The 16,839-nt window shown below is 35.6% G+C and overlaps 1 protein-coding gene across 1 annotated transcript; it reads right to left on the reverse strand.

The window, feature by feature from the left end:
* Positions 1-212: 212 nt before the first annotated feature.
* On the reverse strand, positions 213-1,674 carry LOC311096328 (uncharacterized protein). Its single transcript, XM_084135392.1, has 4 exons — positions 1,576-1,674; positions 1,192-1,488; positions 1,012-1,101; positions 213-933 (listed from the first exon to the last, which is right to left on the reverse strand). Exons 1-4 carry the CDS (start codon positions 1,637-1,639, stop codon positions 392-394), a joined length of 993 nt encoding a protein of 330 aa, XP_083991518.1. The 5' UTR covers positions 1,640-1,674; the 3' UTR covers positions 213-391.
* Between the last annotated feature and the right edge of the window lie 15,165 nt (positions 1,675-16,839).

The following is a 16,839-nucleotide window of genomic DNA, read 5'->3' on the forward strand; positions in this document are numbered from 1 at the left end:
GTCTTACTCTTGTTCGAGATACATTTTCATTTTCAGATTCGGGATGTGCTCTTTTTGAAAGCATTTTGATGTTTTTTTTATTTTAAAATTGTGTGAAACAGAAGCGTAACATCAAATATAGATCATAATGTTGTTAATATGTATACATTATAAAAGTAGGCTATCAGTAAAACAAAATCACACGCACGTAGCCTATAAAAGTATCACTCAAATGAATTAAATGAATAAATGAATAAAAAAAAAACAATACCAATAACCGTTCCAAATGAATAAAAAAATAATAAAAAACGACAGAGAAAATCATTTAAAACTAAACTAAACACAGATGTATATAATGAAATATAAAATCTCACACATGGTAATATTTGTAATATTTGTTAAAAAAAAAAACCTATCTTCTTGGATTTTGTGAATTGGTCCAATTCCGTTGAATAATGTTCAATCTTTCAGAGATCAGAGATAAAACAGTTGTACGTAATGAATCATCATTCCTCACCTCTGTCAGCTCTTGTTGGAGTGAAAACACATCATTGCTTATTTGTCTGATTTCGTCCGATGTTTGATCGTGACATCTCCCAAAAAACTCCACAGCGTTTCTTAATTCATTCGTATGGTGAGCTTGCTGATCTGAGATTCTGTGGAGCAGCGCTATAACTTCTCTTTGTGACTCGGAAACGATCTTCTCCGTTTGATGATATGATAGTGGCGATGAAGCTATTTCCAAGACACGTTGAAAGTTTCTGTTGGCTATGCGTAATGTGGTATAACTTAGTCTTTGAAGTTCTCCAACGTTGAATACTGGTGTGAAGCAGCGTTCATCGTCTCCTTCATCATCACTGCTATCTGAAGATTCCCTTTCAGAATTGATGGCGTTCAGAACGGCTTCTTCGGATTCGAAAAATATGTCTGCGTCTCTTTCGTCTGAGATTTCTTCTAGAGAAAAAAACAATCAAACATGTATTATACGGCTTATTTAATATAGATAAAATATAATGACCCATGAAATCTTACCGTCTTCCGAAAAAATCGGACTCTCGTGAGAATAATCCTCAAATCGTTTTTTGCCTCCAGTTGTTGATGAAACAGAATCAGTCTTTTCTTCTAAAAACAACATTATTTTTTTTAAATAAAAAATAAAAAACCAACAAATAAAATATTATGATTAGACAAAAAAATAGTTTTTTCCCTTACCGTCGTCCGGATAGATGAATTCTTCTCCATAAATTTCCCGAAGACGTTTCACCCCTCGTGAACCATCAAAGATGTTAGCACCTCCACTGTTTATCAAACGGATAGGAGAATTCTCTTCGACCGCTGGTGAAACTTGTTCGATGCTCTCTGCCTCTCTGGAGGCTTGAGGTAGAGGTGTCGAGTTTGGGGTAATATCTTCGTAAATCTGATTGGTCGTGGTTGAAATATCATCCAATGGGTGTGTTGATGGCTGCGTCGGAGGGGTGGTGCTATGAGTCGGAACGTTCTCTGTAATTTCTGTTGAAATAATGAGTTGTTTTTTTTTATTTAAAATATTTAGTAATTAGAAAATATTAAAAAGACATGACAAAATATATTTCGTACCTTGTAAAAAGTCGTCTGCCGATACTCCAATTGGAAATGATGCATCATCTGCGAATAAAAGCATTTATTGAAATATCTTTTCAATATTGTGGGATATAATGTATAATGTATAATTTATGATGAAAAAACTCACATATTTCGTTCAAAATCTCGGCTAATTCAGCATCAAAATAGTGGTCAGGTATAGCTGCTTCTTCTGTTCCCTGATAATCTGCAGACATAATGAAGCTAGGATTCGCAATTCGACGTTCAGTCTCCTTCGATGGTTTGCTGCGTGAATGAATGAATTACTTTGCTTCCTTTTAAAGATTGTGCGAGGGATTTGAAAAACACATTTCTCCCGCTTATTTTTTTCAAAGAAAACATCCCCTTTTTCACAAGAAAAGTCTTCGTCGTGATTTCTACAACTAGAACAACATATGGTCGTTTTGTTTACATGTCCGGATAATCTTTCCCGGATACAGCCTGTAATAAAAACTAATTCTCGCTCGACAAAGCATAAAACAGCTTGATATCAGCGCAACTGCAGACCTGATGGATCCGACCATTTGTGTGTGTGTGTGTGTGTGTGTGTGTGTGTGTGTGTTGTATAACCTTAAAAACTATATGGCCTAAACTTTAAAACATAGGATAACTTTGTGACAATTAGACAATTCATATGAATGTTCAAAGTGATTAACAAATAGCATTTCACTGTAAGTTTGCGCTCCTTTTTAAACATCTCATGTGACTGTGACGCTGTAGGAGGGGGATTCCCGTGAGTGATGTCATTTTTTACACACACCCTTAAATCGAAATTGACCACTCAGTTTTGAGAGGGGTGTGCTAGGGGGTGTGGTCTCTTCGAGCCGTTGCAGCCTGATTCTTTGGTCATTTCCAGCTCGGACATCGAGCTGACCGGTCGCTTTTTCTATTTGGGAGTGGATAGGAGCTGTGGGGTTTTCCCAGGTCGACATCTGTTGTGGGTGGGGGTAGAGGCGGAGTCTGACTGTGTCTCTCTGTAACCTTCACACACTCTCAGTCCTGACAAATTTTCGGCGTGTGTGGACACTTTTTCACTTTGCTCCAGAAAAATTACACAAGGAAAACACTTTTGAATCTTTAAACTCTGAGTTTTTAACAACTGGGTATGTAAAAAACGCAAGACTTTTTAACAATGACTGTGTTTTATGTAAAAGTTGTTTTAACATCTTAAAATAACATCTTGAAATAACTCTTTTAGAGAAAAAATGCAATTTAAACTTATTTCATTGATGTTTTAACGTTTTAAAAGTGATGAATGTACATATGTCTTCTTTAATAAATAAAAAAACACTGAACTCATCTCTGACTATGTCTTTATTGTACATTTCTTAAAAAGTTTTAATATACACCTGTTTAGAACTACTGAGCATGGGAGATTTTCCCACGCTTCAGATGCTCAACCCATAAGGAGGCGTGCCACAAGTCCGATTTTCCCACGGTATACTGTACAGTCCATAAGTGGGAGGAGCTAGCGTGGGAAATTCCCACGGTCAAAAAGGGGGCGGGGCTTAGAGGGTCATAAATCACTCAAAGTGACAGTTTGTATCCCTCTACACTCTCTCTCTCACAGAAATAAATTATAATTCTATATTCGTATTGAACCGTTATTGGATTTCGGTTCGGTCCTGCCGACCAAAATGTAGATAGCAGTCCAACTAAACCTCAAATTAATTTATACCTCAAATTAAAACCCAGTGATGTCCGCAGATGGTAACAAAATAAAAACGGCATATACAGATTATGCCCTGTATATCATGAAGAAAAAATATGTTTATTTTGTGTTACATGATACCTATTGGTGTTGCCTATACCGTACCTCTATATGAACAGTGCTAATTCAGGTTAAGAATACACTGTGACAGAGGCAAAAAAAAAAAAAAAAAACGAATTCAAGAAATAATTATTTAATTAATGAATTCAATCAATAATTACACAATACCACTGTTACCAGTCAAATTAAATCATCAAATGAAAATCCATCTTTGCAGTGCATATAGGTGACACAGAAGTGGCATCCGATCTGGCATTAATATATTTTCACTGCATTTACCATTGCATACATAAAGCTGTGAGATCGTTAAAATTAGAAATCAGGAAGAAAAAAAGAAAAAAAAGAAGAAAGAAAATACTTTTAACATATGTCCAAATAGAAACTGTTATTTAAAATTGTAATATTATATATCACAATACTGCTGTTTATAGCCTAGGCTAGGCTACTATATTTGAATCAAATAAATGCAGGCTGGGTGAGCATATAAAGAGACCTATTTCAAGAACATTTAAAAATCCAACTGACACACACACACAAGTTTCAAGTTTTGAAAAATACAACAACAAACAGCAGGCTAAAATTGTAAAATATTATAACAATTGAATTCAGAATTATATAGGATTATGTAACGGTTCACACAATTCACGGTTCGGTTCAGTCGGTGTCTGTTTGCATTGAGACTCTGGTATGGCTTTATTTTGAAATGCTCGCCAGCAAAATAGAGGGAAAACAAACAATATTGACAATGTTGTTTATAAAATGTAACTCACAATGTTAATTTATTGTCAATTGAACCGTTCCGTTCCGTTCGCCTCACATACTTAATGATCGGGACGTAAACATTACGTCCGCCAATAGCAGCGCTTTAGTAATCGTGACGTAGGCCAATGGCAGCTGCAAAGCAGAAGCACTTGTGGGAAATACCGACTGTTTTAACGAATAAACGTAGCATTTGTGTTTTTATCGTGTTCAGCACATCCATATATTTGATCGCGCGAGTATATCCAGCGTGAAAAATCGCAGCTTGAATTTCCAGTTACCGTCGAGGAGAAAGACAGGTCGAGTCTGCCCTATAAATAGCCGTCGCGCGCTTTCTATAATTGTCGTTGAGAGCGAGCAGGCCGCCGCCACCCCCATTGATCGCTAGATGGATCGGCTGATCTGGGCTGGTGGTGTGTGTGCTCTCGTCGCGGCTCGACGATTTTTTTTTTTTTTTTTTTTAATCATTCTATTTGAATAGTCCAAGAAATGTATACTGTACACCAGTGGTCTCCAACATGGTGGGTGCCCACGGGCACCTGCTAGCCCGCATGGAGCCTCCGAGTCGCCCGCCGTTCTATAAACAGCCTGAATTGTAATCTTTCATTTTCTTCTTTTTCTTTTTTCTTTTTCATGATAATGACATAAAATGAGAAAATATAATGACAGGCAACCGGTGGATGAAACATTGATTAAAATTAAGATTACAATTTATACAAAACGAAATTCACTTTAAAGAAAGGCTTTCTACAAAAAAAAAAAAAAAAAAAAAGAAAAAGAAAAAAAGATCTTTCTATTCATCAAAGAATCCTAAAAAAAAAAAGAAGAAAAAAGTGAAATAGCTAAATAGTTATTATCATTGTTATTGATAATAACAATGAATGCTTTTTGACCATTATTCATATATCATATTAGAATGATTTCTGAAGGATCATGTGACACATGGAGACTGGAGTAATGATGCTGAAAATTCAGCTTGGATCACAGAAATAAATTATAATTCTATATTCGTATTGAACCGTTATTGGATTTCGGTTCGGTCCTGCCGACCAAAATGTAGATAGCAGTCCAACTAAACCTCAAATTAATTTATACCTCAAATTAAAACCCAGTGATGTCCGCAGATGGTAACAAAATAAAAACGGCATATACAGATTATGCCCTGTATATCATGAAGAAAAAATATGTTTATTTTGTGTTACATGATACCTATTGGTGTTGCCTATACCGTACCTCTATATGAACAGTGCTAATTCAGGTTAAGAATACACTGTGACAGAGGCAAAAAAAAAAAAAAAAAACGAATTCAAGAAATAATTATTTAATTAATGAATTCAATCAATAATTACACAATACCACTGTTACCAGTCAAATTAAATCATCAAATGAAAATCCATCTTTGCAGTGCATATAGGTGACACAGAAGTGGCATCCGATCTGGCATTAATATATTTTCACTGCATTTACCATTGCATACATAAAGCTGTGAGATCGTTAAAATTAGAAATCAGGAAGAAAAAAAGAAAAAAAAGAAGAAAGAAAATACTTTTAACATATGTCCAAATAGAAACTGTTATTTAAAATTGTAATATTATATATCACAATACTGCTGTTTATAGCCTAGGCTAGGCTACTATATTTGAATCAAATAAATGCAGGCTGGGTGAGCATATAAAGAGACCTATTTCAAGAACATTTAAAAATCCAACTGACACACACACACAAGTTTCAAGTTTTGAAAAATACAACAACAAACAGCAGGCTAAAATTGTAAAATATTATAACAATTGAATTCAGAATTATATAGGATTATGTAACGGTTCACACAATTCACGGTTCGGTTCAGTCGGTGTCTGTTTGCATTGAGACTCTGGTATGGCTTTATTTTGAAATGCTCGCCAGCAAAATAGAGGGAAAACAAACAATATTGACAATGTTGTTTATAAAATGTAACTCACAATGTTAATTTATTGTCAATTGAACCGTTCCGTTCCGTTCGCCTCACATACTTAATGATCGGGACGTAAACATTACGTCCGCCAATAGCAGCGCTTTAGTAATCGTGACGTAGGCCAATGGCAGCTGCAAAGCAGAAGCACTTGTGGGAAATACCGACTGTTTTAACGAATAAACGTAGCATTTGTGTTTTTATCGTGTTCAGCACATCCATATATTTGATCGCGCGAGTATATCCAGCGTGAAAAATCGCAGCTTGAATTTCCAGTTACCGTCGAGGAGAAAGACAGGTCGAGTCTGCCCTATAAATAGCCGTCGCGCGCTTTCTATAATTGTCGTTGAGAGCGAGCAGGCCGCCGCCACCCCCATTGATCGCTAGATGGATCGGCTGATCTGGGCCGGTGGTGTGTGTGCTCTCGTCGCGGCTCGACGATTTTTTTTTTTTTTTTTTTTAATCATTCTATTTGAATAGTCCAAGAAATGTATACTGTACACCAGTGGTCTCCAACATGGTGGGTGCCCACGGGCACCTGCTAGCCCGCATGGAGCCTCCGAGTCGCCCGCCGTTCTATAAACAGCCTGAATTGTAATCTTTCATTTTCTTCTTTTTCTTTTTTCTTTTTCATGATAATGACATAAAATGAGAAAATAACTATTGGTAACATTTCATATAACATTAAAACACAATAAAGCCGTCCAATAATTTAAACTATTTGGAATCTGCACGCACGTCGAGATGAGCTTCAGTTCACCAGCTTCAGTTCTTCAGTTCACAGGCAATGCAACCGCGCCGGCGCCTCCGTGATCTGCTATATTTGCCTTCTAATTTATTAAGTCCATGCAGGCAACCGGTGGATGAAACATTGATTAAAATTAAGATTACAATTTATACAAAACGAAATTCACTTTAAAGAAAGGCTTTCTACAAAATAAAAAAAAAAGAAAAAGAAAAAGAAAAAAAGATCTTTCTATTCATCAAAGAATCCTAAAAAAAAAAAAGAAGAAAAAAGTGAAATAGCTAAATAGTTATTATCATTGTTATTGATAATAACAATGAATGCTTTTTGACCATTATTCATATATCATATTAGAATGATTTCTGAAGGATCATGTGACACATGGAGACTGGAGTAATGATGCTGAAAATTCAGCTTGGATCACAGAAATAAATTATAATTCTATATTCGTATTGAACCGTTATTGGATTTCGGTTCGGTCCTGCCGACCAAAATGTAGATAGCAGTCCAACTAAACCTCAAATTAATTTATACCTCAAATTAAAACCCAGTGATGTCCGCAGATGGTAACAAAATAAAAACGGCATATACAGATTATGCCCTGTATATCATGAAGAAAAAATATGTTTATTTTGTGTTACATGATACCTATTGGTGTTGCCTATACCGTACCTCTATATGAACAGTGCTAATTCAGGTTAAGAATACACTGTGACAGAGGCAAAAAAAAAAAAAAAAACGAATTCAAGAAATAATTATTTAATTAATGAATTCAATCAATAATTACACAATACCACTGTTACCAGTCAAATTAAATCATCAAATGAAAATCCATCTTTGCAGTGCATATAGGTGACACAGAAGTGGCATCCGATCTGGCATTAATATATTTTCACTGCATTTACCATTGCATACATAAAGCTGTGAGATCGTTAAAATTAGAAATCAGGAAGAAAAAAAGAAGAAAGAAAATACTTTTAACATATGTCCAAATAGAAACTGTTATTTAAAATTGTAATATTATATATCACAATACTGCTGTTTATAGCCTAGGCTAGGCTACTATATTTGAATCAAATAAATGCAGGCTGGGTGAGCATATAAAGAGACCTATTTCAAGAACATTTAAAAATCCAACTGACACACACACACAAGTTTCAAGTTTTGAAAAATACAACAACAAACAGCAGGCTAAAATTGTAAAATATTATAACAATTGAATTCAGAATTATATAGGATTATGTAACGGTTCACACAATTCACGGTTCGGTTCAGTCGGTGTCTGTTTGCATTGAGACTCTGGTATGGCTTTATTTTGAAATGCTCGCCAGCAAAATAGAGGGAAAACAAACAATATTGACAATGTTGTTTATAAAATGTAACTCACAATGTTAATTTATTGTCAATTGAACCGTTCCGTTCCGTTCGCCTCACATACTTAATGATCGGGACGTAAACATTACGTCCGCCAATAGCAGCGCTTTAGTAATCGTGACGTAGGCCAATGGCAGCTGCAAAGCAGAAGCACTTGTGGGAAATACCGACTGTTTTAACGAATAAACGTAGCATTTGTGTTTTTATCGTGTTCAGCACATCCATATATTTGATCGCGCGAGTATATCCAGCGTGAAAAATCGCAGCTTGAATTTCCAGTTACCGTCGAGGAGAAAGACAGGTCGAGTCTGCCCTATAAATAGCCGTCGCGCGCTTTCTATAATTGTCGTTGAGAGCGAGCAGGCCGCCGCCACCCCCATTGATCGCTAGATGGATCGGCTGATCTGGGCCGGTGGTGTGTGTGCTCTCGTCGCGGCTCGACGATTTTTTTTTTTTTTTTTTTTAATCATTCTATTTGAATAGTCCAAGAAATGTATACTGTACACCAGTGGTCTCCAACATGGTGGGTGCCCACGGGCACCTGCTAGCCCGCATGGAGCCTCCGAGTCGCCCGCCGTTCTATAAACAGCCTGAATTGTAATCTTTCATTTTCTTCTTTTTCTTTTTTCTTTTTCATGATAATGACATAAAATGAGAAAATATAATGACAGGCAACCGGTGGATGAAACATTGATTAAAATTAAGATTACAATTTATACAAAACGAAATTCACTTTAAAGAAAGGCTTTCTACAAAAAAAAAAAAAAAAAAAAGAAAAAGAAAAAAAGATCTTTCTATTCATCAAAGAATCCTAAAAAAAAAAAAGAAGAAAAAAGTGAAATAGCTAAATAGTTATTATCATTGTTATTGATAATAACAATGAATGCTTTTTGACCATTATTCATATATCATATTAGAATGATTTCTGAAGGATCATGTGACACATGGAGACTGGAGTAATGATGCTGAAAATTCAGCTTGGATCACAGAAATAAATTATAATTCTATATTCGTATTGAACCGTTATTGGATTTCGGTTCGGTCCTGCCGACCAAAATGTAGATAGCAGTCCAACTAAACCTCAAATTAATTTATACCTCAAATTAAAACCCAGTGATGTCCGCAGATGGTAACAAAATAAAAACGGCATATACAGATTATGCCCTGTATATCATGAAGAAAAAATATGTTTATTTTGTGTTACATGATACCTATTGGTGTTGCCTATACCGTACCTCTATATGAACAGTGCTAATTCAGGTTAAGAATACACTGTGACAGAGGCAAAAAAAAAAAAAAAAAACGAATTCAAGAAATAATTATTTAATTAATGAATTCAATCAATAATTACACAATACCACTGTTACCAGTCAAATTAAATCATCAAATGAAAATCCATCTTTGCAGTGCATATAGGTGACACAGAAGTGGCATCCGATCTGGCATTAATATATTTTCACTGCATTTACCATTGCATACATAAAGCTGTGAGATCGTTAAAATTAGAAATCAGGAAGAAAAAAAGAAAAAAAAGAAGAAAGAAAATACTTTTAACATATGTCCAAATAGAAACTGTTATTTAAAATTGTAATATTATATATCACAATACTGCTGTTTATAGCCTAGGCTAGGCTACTATATTTGAATCAAATAAATGCAGGCTGGGTGAGCATATAAAGAGACCTATTTCAAGAACATTTAAAAATCCAACTGACACACACACACAAGTTTCAAGTTTTGAAAAATACAACAACAAACAGCAGGCTAAAATTGTAAAATATTATAACAATTGAATTCAGAATTATATAGGATTATGTAACGGTTCACACAATTCACGGTTCGGTTCAGTCGGTGTCTGTTTGCATTGAGACTCTGGTATGGCTTTATTTTGAAATGCTCGCCAGCAAAATAGAGGGAAAACAAACAATATTGACAATGTTGTTTATAAAATGTAACTCACAATGTTAATTTATTGTCAATTGAACCGTTCCGTTCCGTTCGCCTCACATACTTAATGATCGGGACGTAAACATTACGTCCGCCAATAGCAGCGCTTTAGTAATCGTGACGTAGGCCAATGGCAGCTGCAAAGCAGAAGCACTTGTGGGAAATACCGACTGTTTTAACGAATAAACGTAGCATTTGTGTTTTTATCGTGTTCAGCACATCCATATATTTGATCGCGCGAGTATATCCAGCGTGAAAAATCGCAGCTTGAATTTCCAGTTACCGTCGAGGAGAAAGACAGGTCGAGTCTGCCCTATAAATAGCCGTCGCGCGCTTTCTATAATTGTCGTTGAGAGCGAGCAGGCCGCCGCCACCCCCATTGATCGCTAGATGGATCGGCTGATCTGGGCCGGTGGTGTGTGTGCTCTCGTCGCGGCTCGACGATTTTTTTTTTTTTTTTTTTTAATCATTCTATTTGAATAGTCCAAGAAATGTATACTGTACACCAGTGGTCTCCAACATGGTGGGTGCCCACGGGCACCTGCTAGCCCGCATGGAGCCTCCGAGTCGCCCGCCGTTCTATAAACAGCCTGAATTGTAATCTTTCATTTTCTTCTTTTTCTTTTTTCTTTTTCATGATAATGACATAAAATGAGAAAATAACTATTGGTAACATTTCATATAACATTAAAACACAATAAAGCCGTCCAATAATTTAAACTATTTGGAATCTGCACGCACGTCGAGATGAGCTTCAGTTCACCAGCTTCAGTTCTTCAGTTCACAGGCAATGCAACCGCGCCGGCGCCTCCGTGATCTGCTATATTTGCCTTCTAATTTATTAAGTCCATGCAGGCAACCGGTGGATGAAACATTGATTAAAATTAAGATTACAATTTATACAAAACGAAATTCACTTTAAAGAAAGGCTTTCTACAAAATAAAAAAAAAAGAAAAAGAAAAAGAAAAAAAGATCTTTCTATTCATCAAAGAATCCTAAAAAAAAAAAAGAAGAAAAAAGTGAAATAGCTAAATAGTTATTATCATTGTTATTGATAATAACAATGAATGCTTTTTGACCATTATTCATATATCATATTAGAATGATTTCTGAAGGATCATGTGACACATGGAGACTGGAGTAATGATGCTGAAAATTCAGCTTGGATCACAGAAATAAATTATAATTCTATATTCGTATTGAACCGTTATTGGATTTCGGTTCGGTCCTGCCGACCAAAATGTAGATAGCAGTCCAACTAAACCTCAAATTAATTTATACCTCAAATTAAAACCCAGTGATGTCCGCAGATGGTAACAAAATAAAAACGGCATATACAGATTATGCCCTGTATATCATGAAGAAAAAATATGTTTATTTTGTGTTACATGATACCTATTGGTGTTGCCTATACCGTACCTCTATATGAACAGTGCTAATTCAGGTTAAGAATACACTGTGACAGAGGCAAAAAAAAAAAAAAAAACGAATTCAAGAAATAATTATTTAATTAATGAATTCAATCAATAATTACACAATACCACTGTTACCAGTCAAATTAAATCATCAAATGAAAATCCATCTTTGCAGTGCATATAGGTGACACAGAAGTGGCATCCGATCTGGCATTAATATATTTTCACTGCATTTACCATTGCATACATAAAGCTGTGAGATCGTTAAAATTAGAAATCAGGAAGAAAAAAAGAAGAAAGAAAATACTTTTAACATATGTCCAAATAGAAACTGTTATTTAAAATTGTAATATTATATATCACAATACTGCTGTTTATAGCCTAGGCTAGGCTACTATATTTGAATCAAATAAATGCAGGCTGGGTGAGCATATAAAGAGACCTATTTCAAGAACATTTAAAAATCCAACTGACACACACACACAAGTTTCAAGTTTTGAAAAATACAACAACAAACAGCAGGCTAAAATTGTAAAATATTATAACAATTGAATTCAGAATTATATAGGATTATGTAACGGTTCACACAATTCACGGTTCGGTTCAGTCGGTGTCTGTTTGCATTGAGACTCTGGTATGGCTTTATTTTGAAATGCTCGCCAGCAAAATAGAGGGAAAACAAACAATATTGACAATGTTGTTTATAAAATGTAACTCACAATGTTAATTTATTGTCAATTGAACCGTTCCGTTCCGTTCGCCTCACATACTTAATGATCGGGACGTAAACATTACGTCCGCCAATAGCAGCGCTTTAGTAATCGTGACGTAGGCCAATGGCAGCTGCAAAGCAGAAGCACTTGTGGGAAATACCGACTGTTTTAACGAATAAACGTAGCATTTGTGTTTTTATCGTGTTCAGCACATCCATATATTTGATCGCGCGAGTATATCCAGCGTGAAAAATCGCAGCTTGAATTTCCAGTTACCGTCGAGGAGAAAGACAGGTCGAGTCTGCCCTATAAATAGCCGTCGCGCGCTTTCTATAATTGTCGTTGAGAGCGAGCAGGCCGCCGCCACCCCCATTGATCGCTAGATGGATCGGCTGATCTGGGCCGGTGGTGTGTGTGCTCTCGTCGCGGCTCGACGATTTTTTTTTTTTTTTTTTTTAATCATTCTATTTGAATAGTCCAAGAAATGTATACTGTACACCAGTGGTCTCCAACATGGTGGGTGCCCACGGGCACCTGCTAGCCCGCATGGAGCCTCCGAGTCGCCCGCCGTTCTATAAACAGCCTGAATTGTAATCTTTCATTTTCTTCTTTTTCTTTTTTCTTTTTCATGATAATGACATAAAATGAGAAAATAACTATTGGTAACATTTCATATAACATTAAAACACAATAAAGCCGTCCAATAATTTAAACTATTTGGAATCTGCACGCACGTCGAGATGAGCTTCAGTTCACCAGCTTCAGTTCTTCAGTTCACAGGCAATGCAACCGCGCCGGCGCCTCCGTGATCTGCTATATTTGCCTTCTAATTTATTAAGTCCATGCAGGCAACCGGTGGATGAAACATTGATTAAAATTAAGATTACAATTTATACAAAACGAAATTCACTTTAAAGAAAGGCTTTCTACAAAATAAAAAAAAAAGAAAAAGAAAAAGAAAAAAAGATCTTTCTATTCATCAAAGAATCCTAAAAAAAAAAAAGAAGAAAAAAGTGAAATAGCTAAATAGTTATTATCATTGTTATTGATAATAACAATGAATGCTTTTTGACCATTATTCATATATCATATTAGAATGATTTCTGAAGGATCATGTGACACATGGAGACTGGAGTAATGATGCTGAAAATTCAGCTTGGATCACAGAAATAAATTATAATTCTATATTCGTATTGAACCGTTATTGGATTTCGGTTCGGTCCTGCCGACCAAAATGTAGATAGCAGTCCAACTAAACCTCAAATTAATTTATACCTCAAATTAAAACCCAGTGATGTCCGCAGATGGTAACAAAATAAAAACGGCATATACAGATTATGCCCTGTATATCATGAAGAAAAAATATGTTTATTTTGTGTTACATGATACCTATTGGTGTTGCCTATACCGTACCTCTATATGAACAGTGCTAATTCAGGTTAAGAATACACTGTGACAGAGGCAAAAAAAAAAAAAAAAACGAATTCAAGAAATAATTATTTAATTAATGAATTCAATCAATAATTACACAATACCACTGTTACCAGTCAAATTAAATCATCAAATGAAAATCCATCTTTGCAGTGCATATAGGTGACACAGAAGTGGCATCCGATCTGGCATTAATATATTTTCACTGCATTTACCATTGCATACATAAAGCTGTGAGATCGTTAAAATTAGAAATCAGGAAGAAAAAAAGAAAAAAAAGAAGAAAGAAAATACTTTTAACATATGTCCAAATAGAAACTGTTATTTAAAATTGTAATATTATATATCACAATACTGCTGTTTATAGCCTAGGCTAGGCTACTATATTTGAATCAAATAAATGCAGGCTGGGTGAGCATATAAAGAGACCTATTTCAAGAACATTTAAAAATCCAACTGACACACACACACAAGTTTCAAGTTTTGAAAAATACAACAACAAACAGCAGGCTAAAATTGTAAAATATTATAACAATTGAATTCAGAATTATATAGGATTATGTAACGGTTCACACAATTCACGGTTCGGTTCAGTCGGTGTCTGTTTGCATTGAGACTCTGGTATGGCTTTATTTTGAAATGCTCGCCAGCAAAATAGAGGGAAAACAAACAATATTGACAATGTTGTTTATAAAATGTAACTCACAATGTTAATTTATTGTCAATTGAACCGTTCCGTTCCGTTCGCCTCACATACTTAATGATCGGGACGTAAACATTACGTCCGCCAATAGCAGCGCTTTAGTAATCGTGACGTAGGCCAATGGCAGCTGCAAAGCAGAAGCACTTGTGGGAAATACCGACTGTTTTAACGAATAAACGTAGCATTTGTGTTTTTATCGTGTTCAGCACATCCATATATTTGATCGCGCGAGTATATCCAGCGTGAAAAATCGCAGCTTGAATTTCCGGTTACCGTCGAGGAGAAAGACAGGTCGAGTCTGCCCTATAAATAGCCGTCGCGCGCTTTCTATAATTGTCGTTGAGAGCGAGCAGGCCGCCGCCACCCCCATTGATCGCTAGATGGATCGGCTGATCTGGGCCGGTGGTGTGTGTGCTCTCGTCGCGGCTCGACGATTTTTTTTTTTTTTTTTTTTAATCATTCTATTTGAATAGTCCAAGAAATGTATACTGTACACCAGTGGTCTCCAACATGGTGGGTGCCCACGGGCACCTGCTAGCCCGCATGGAGCCTCCGAGTCGCCCGCCGTTCTATAAACAGCCTGAATTGTAATCTTTCATTTTCTTCTTTTTCTTTTTTCTTTTTCATGATAATGACATAAAATGAGAAAATATAATGACAGGCAACCGGTGGATGAAACATTGATTAAAATTAAGATTACAATTTATACAAAACGAAATTCACTTTAAAGAAAGGCTTTCTACAAAAAAAAAAAAAAAAAAAAGAAAAAGAAAAAAAGATCTTTCTATTCATCAAAGAATCCTAAAAAAAAAAAAGAAGAAAAAAGTGAAATAGCTAAATAGTTATTATCATTGTTATTGATAATAACAATGAATGCTTTTTGACCATTATTCATATATCATATTAGAATGATTTCTGAAGGATCATGTGACACATGGAGACTGGAGTAATGATGCTGAAAATTCAGCTTGGATCACAGAAATAAATTATAATTCTATATTCGTATTGAACCGTTATTGGATTTCGGTTCGGTCCTGCCGACCAAAATGTAGATAGCAGTCCAACTAAACCTCAAATTAATTTATACCTCAAATTAAAACCCAGTGATGTCCGCAGATGGTAACAAAATAAAAACGGCATATACAGATTATGCCCTGTATATCATGAAGAAAAAATATGTTTATTTTGTGTTACATGATACCTATTGGTGTTGCCTATACCGTACCTCTATATGAACAGTGCTAATTCAGGTTAAGAATACACTGTGACAGAGGCAAAAAAAAAAAAAAAAAACGAATTCAAGAAATAATTATTTAATTAATGAATTCAATCAATAATTACACAATACCACTGTTACCAGTCAAATTAAATCATCAAATGAAAATCCATCTTTGCAGTGCATATAGGTGACACAGAAGTGGCATCCGATCTGGCATTAATATATTTTCACTGCATTTACCATTGCATACATAAAGCTGTGAGATCGTTAAAATTAGAAATCAGGAAGAAAAAAAGAAAAAAAAGAAGAAAGAAAATACTTTTAACATATGTCCAAATAGAAACTGTTATTTAAAATTGTAATATTATATATCACAATACTGCTGTTTATAGCCTAGGCTAGGCTACTATATTTGAATCAAATAAATGCAGGCTGGGTGAGCATATAAAGAGACCTATTTCAAGAACATTTAAAAATCCAACTGACACACACACACAAGTTTCAAGTTTTGAAAAATACAACAACAAACAGCAGGCTAAAATTGTAAAATATTATAACAATTGAATTCAGAATTATATAGGATTATGTAACGGTTCACACAATTCACGGTTCGGTTCAGTCGGTGTCTGTTTGCATTGAGACTCTGGTATGGCTTTATTTTGAAATGCTCGCCAGCAAAATAGAGGGAAAACAAACAATATTGACAATGTTGTTTATAAAATGTAACTCACAATGTTAATTTATTGTCAATTGAACCGTTCCGTTCCGTTCGCCTCACATACTTAATGATCGGGACGTAAACATTACGTCCGCCAATAGCAGCGCTTTAGTAATCGTGACGTAGGCCAATGGCAGCTGCAAAGCAGAAGCACTTGTGGGAAATACCGACTGTTTTAACGAATAAACGTAGCATTTGTGTTTTTATCGTGTTCAGCACATCCATATATTTGATCGCGCGAGTATATCCAGCGTGAAAAATCGCAGCTTGAATTTCCAGTTACCGTCGAGGAGAAAGACAGGTCGAGTCTGCCCTATAAATAGCCGTCGCGCGCTTTCTATAATTGTCGTTGAGAGCGAGCAGGCCGCCGCCACCCCCATTGATCGCTAGATGGATCGGCTGATCTGGGCCGGTGGTGACATAGCTCTCGTCGCGGCTCGACGATTTTTTTTTTTTTTTTTTTTAATCATTCTATTTGAATAGTCCAAGAAATGTA

This window comes from Abramis brama, assembly GCF_963993115.1.
Source record: "Abramis brama genome assembly, chromosome: 14".
NCBI classification, from domain to species: Eukaryota; Metazoa; Chordata; class Actinopteri; order Cypriniformes; family Leuciscidae; genus Abramis; species Abramis brama.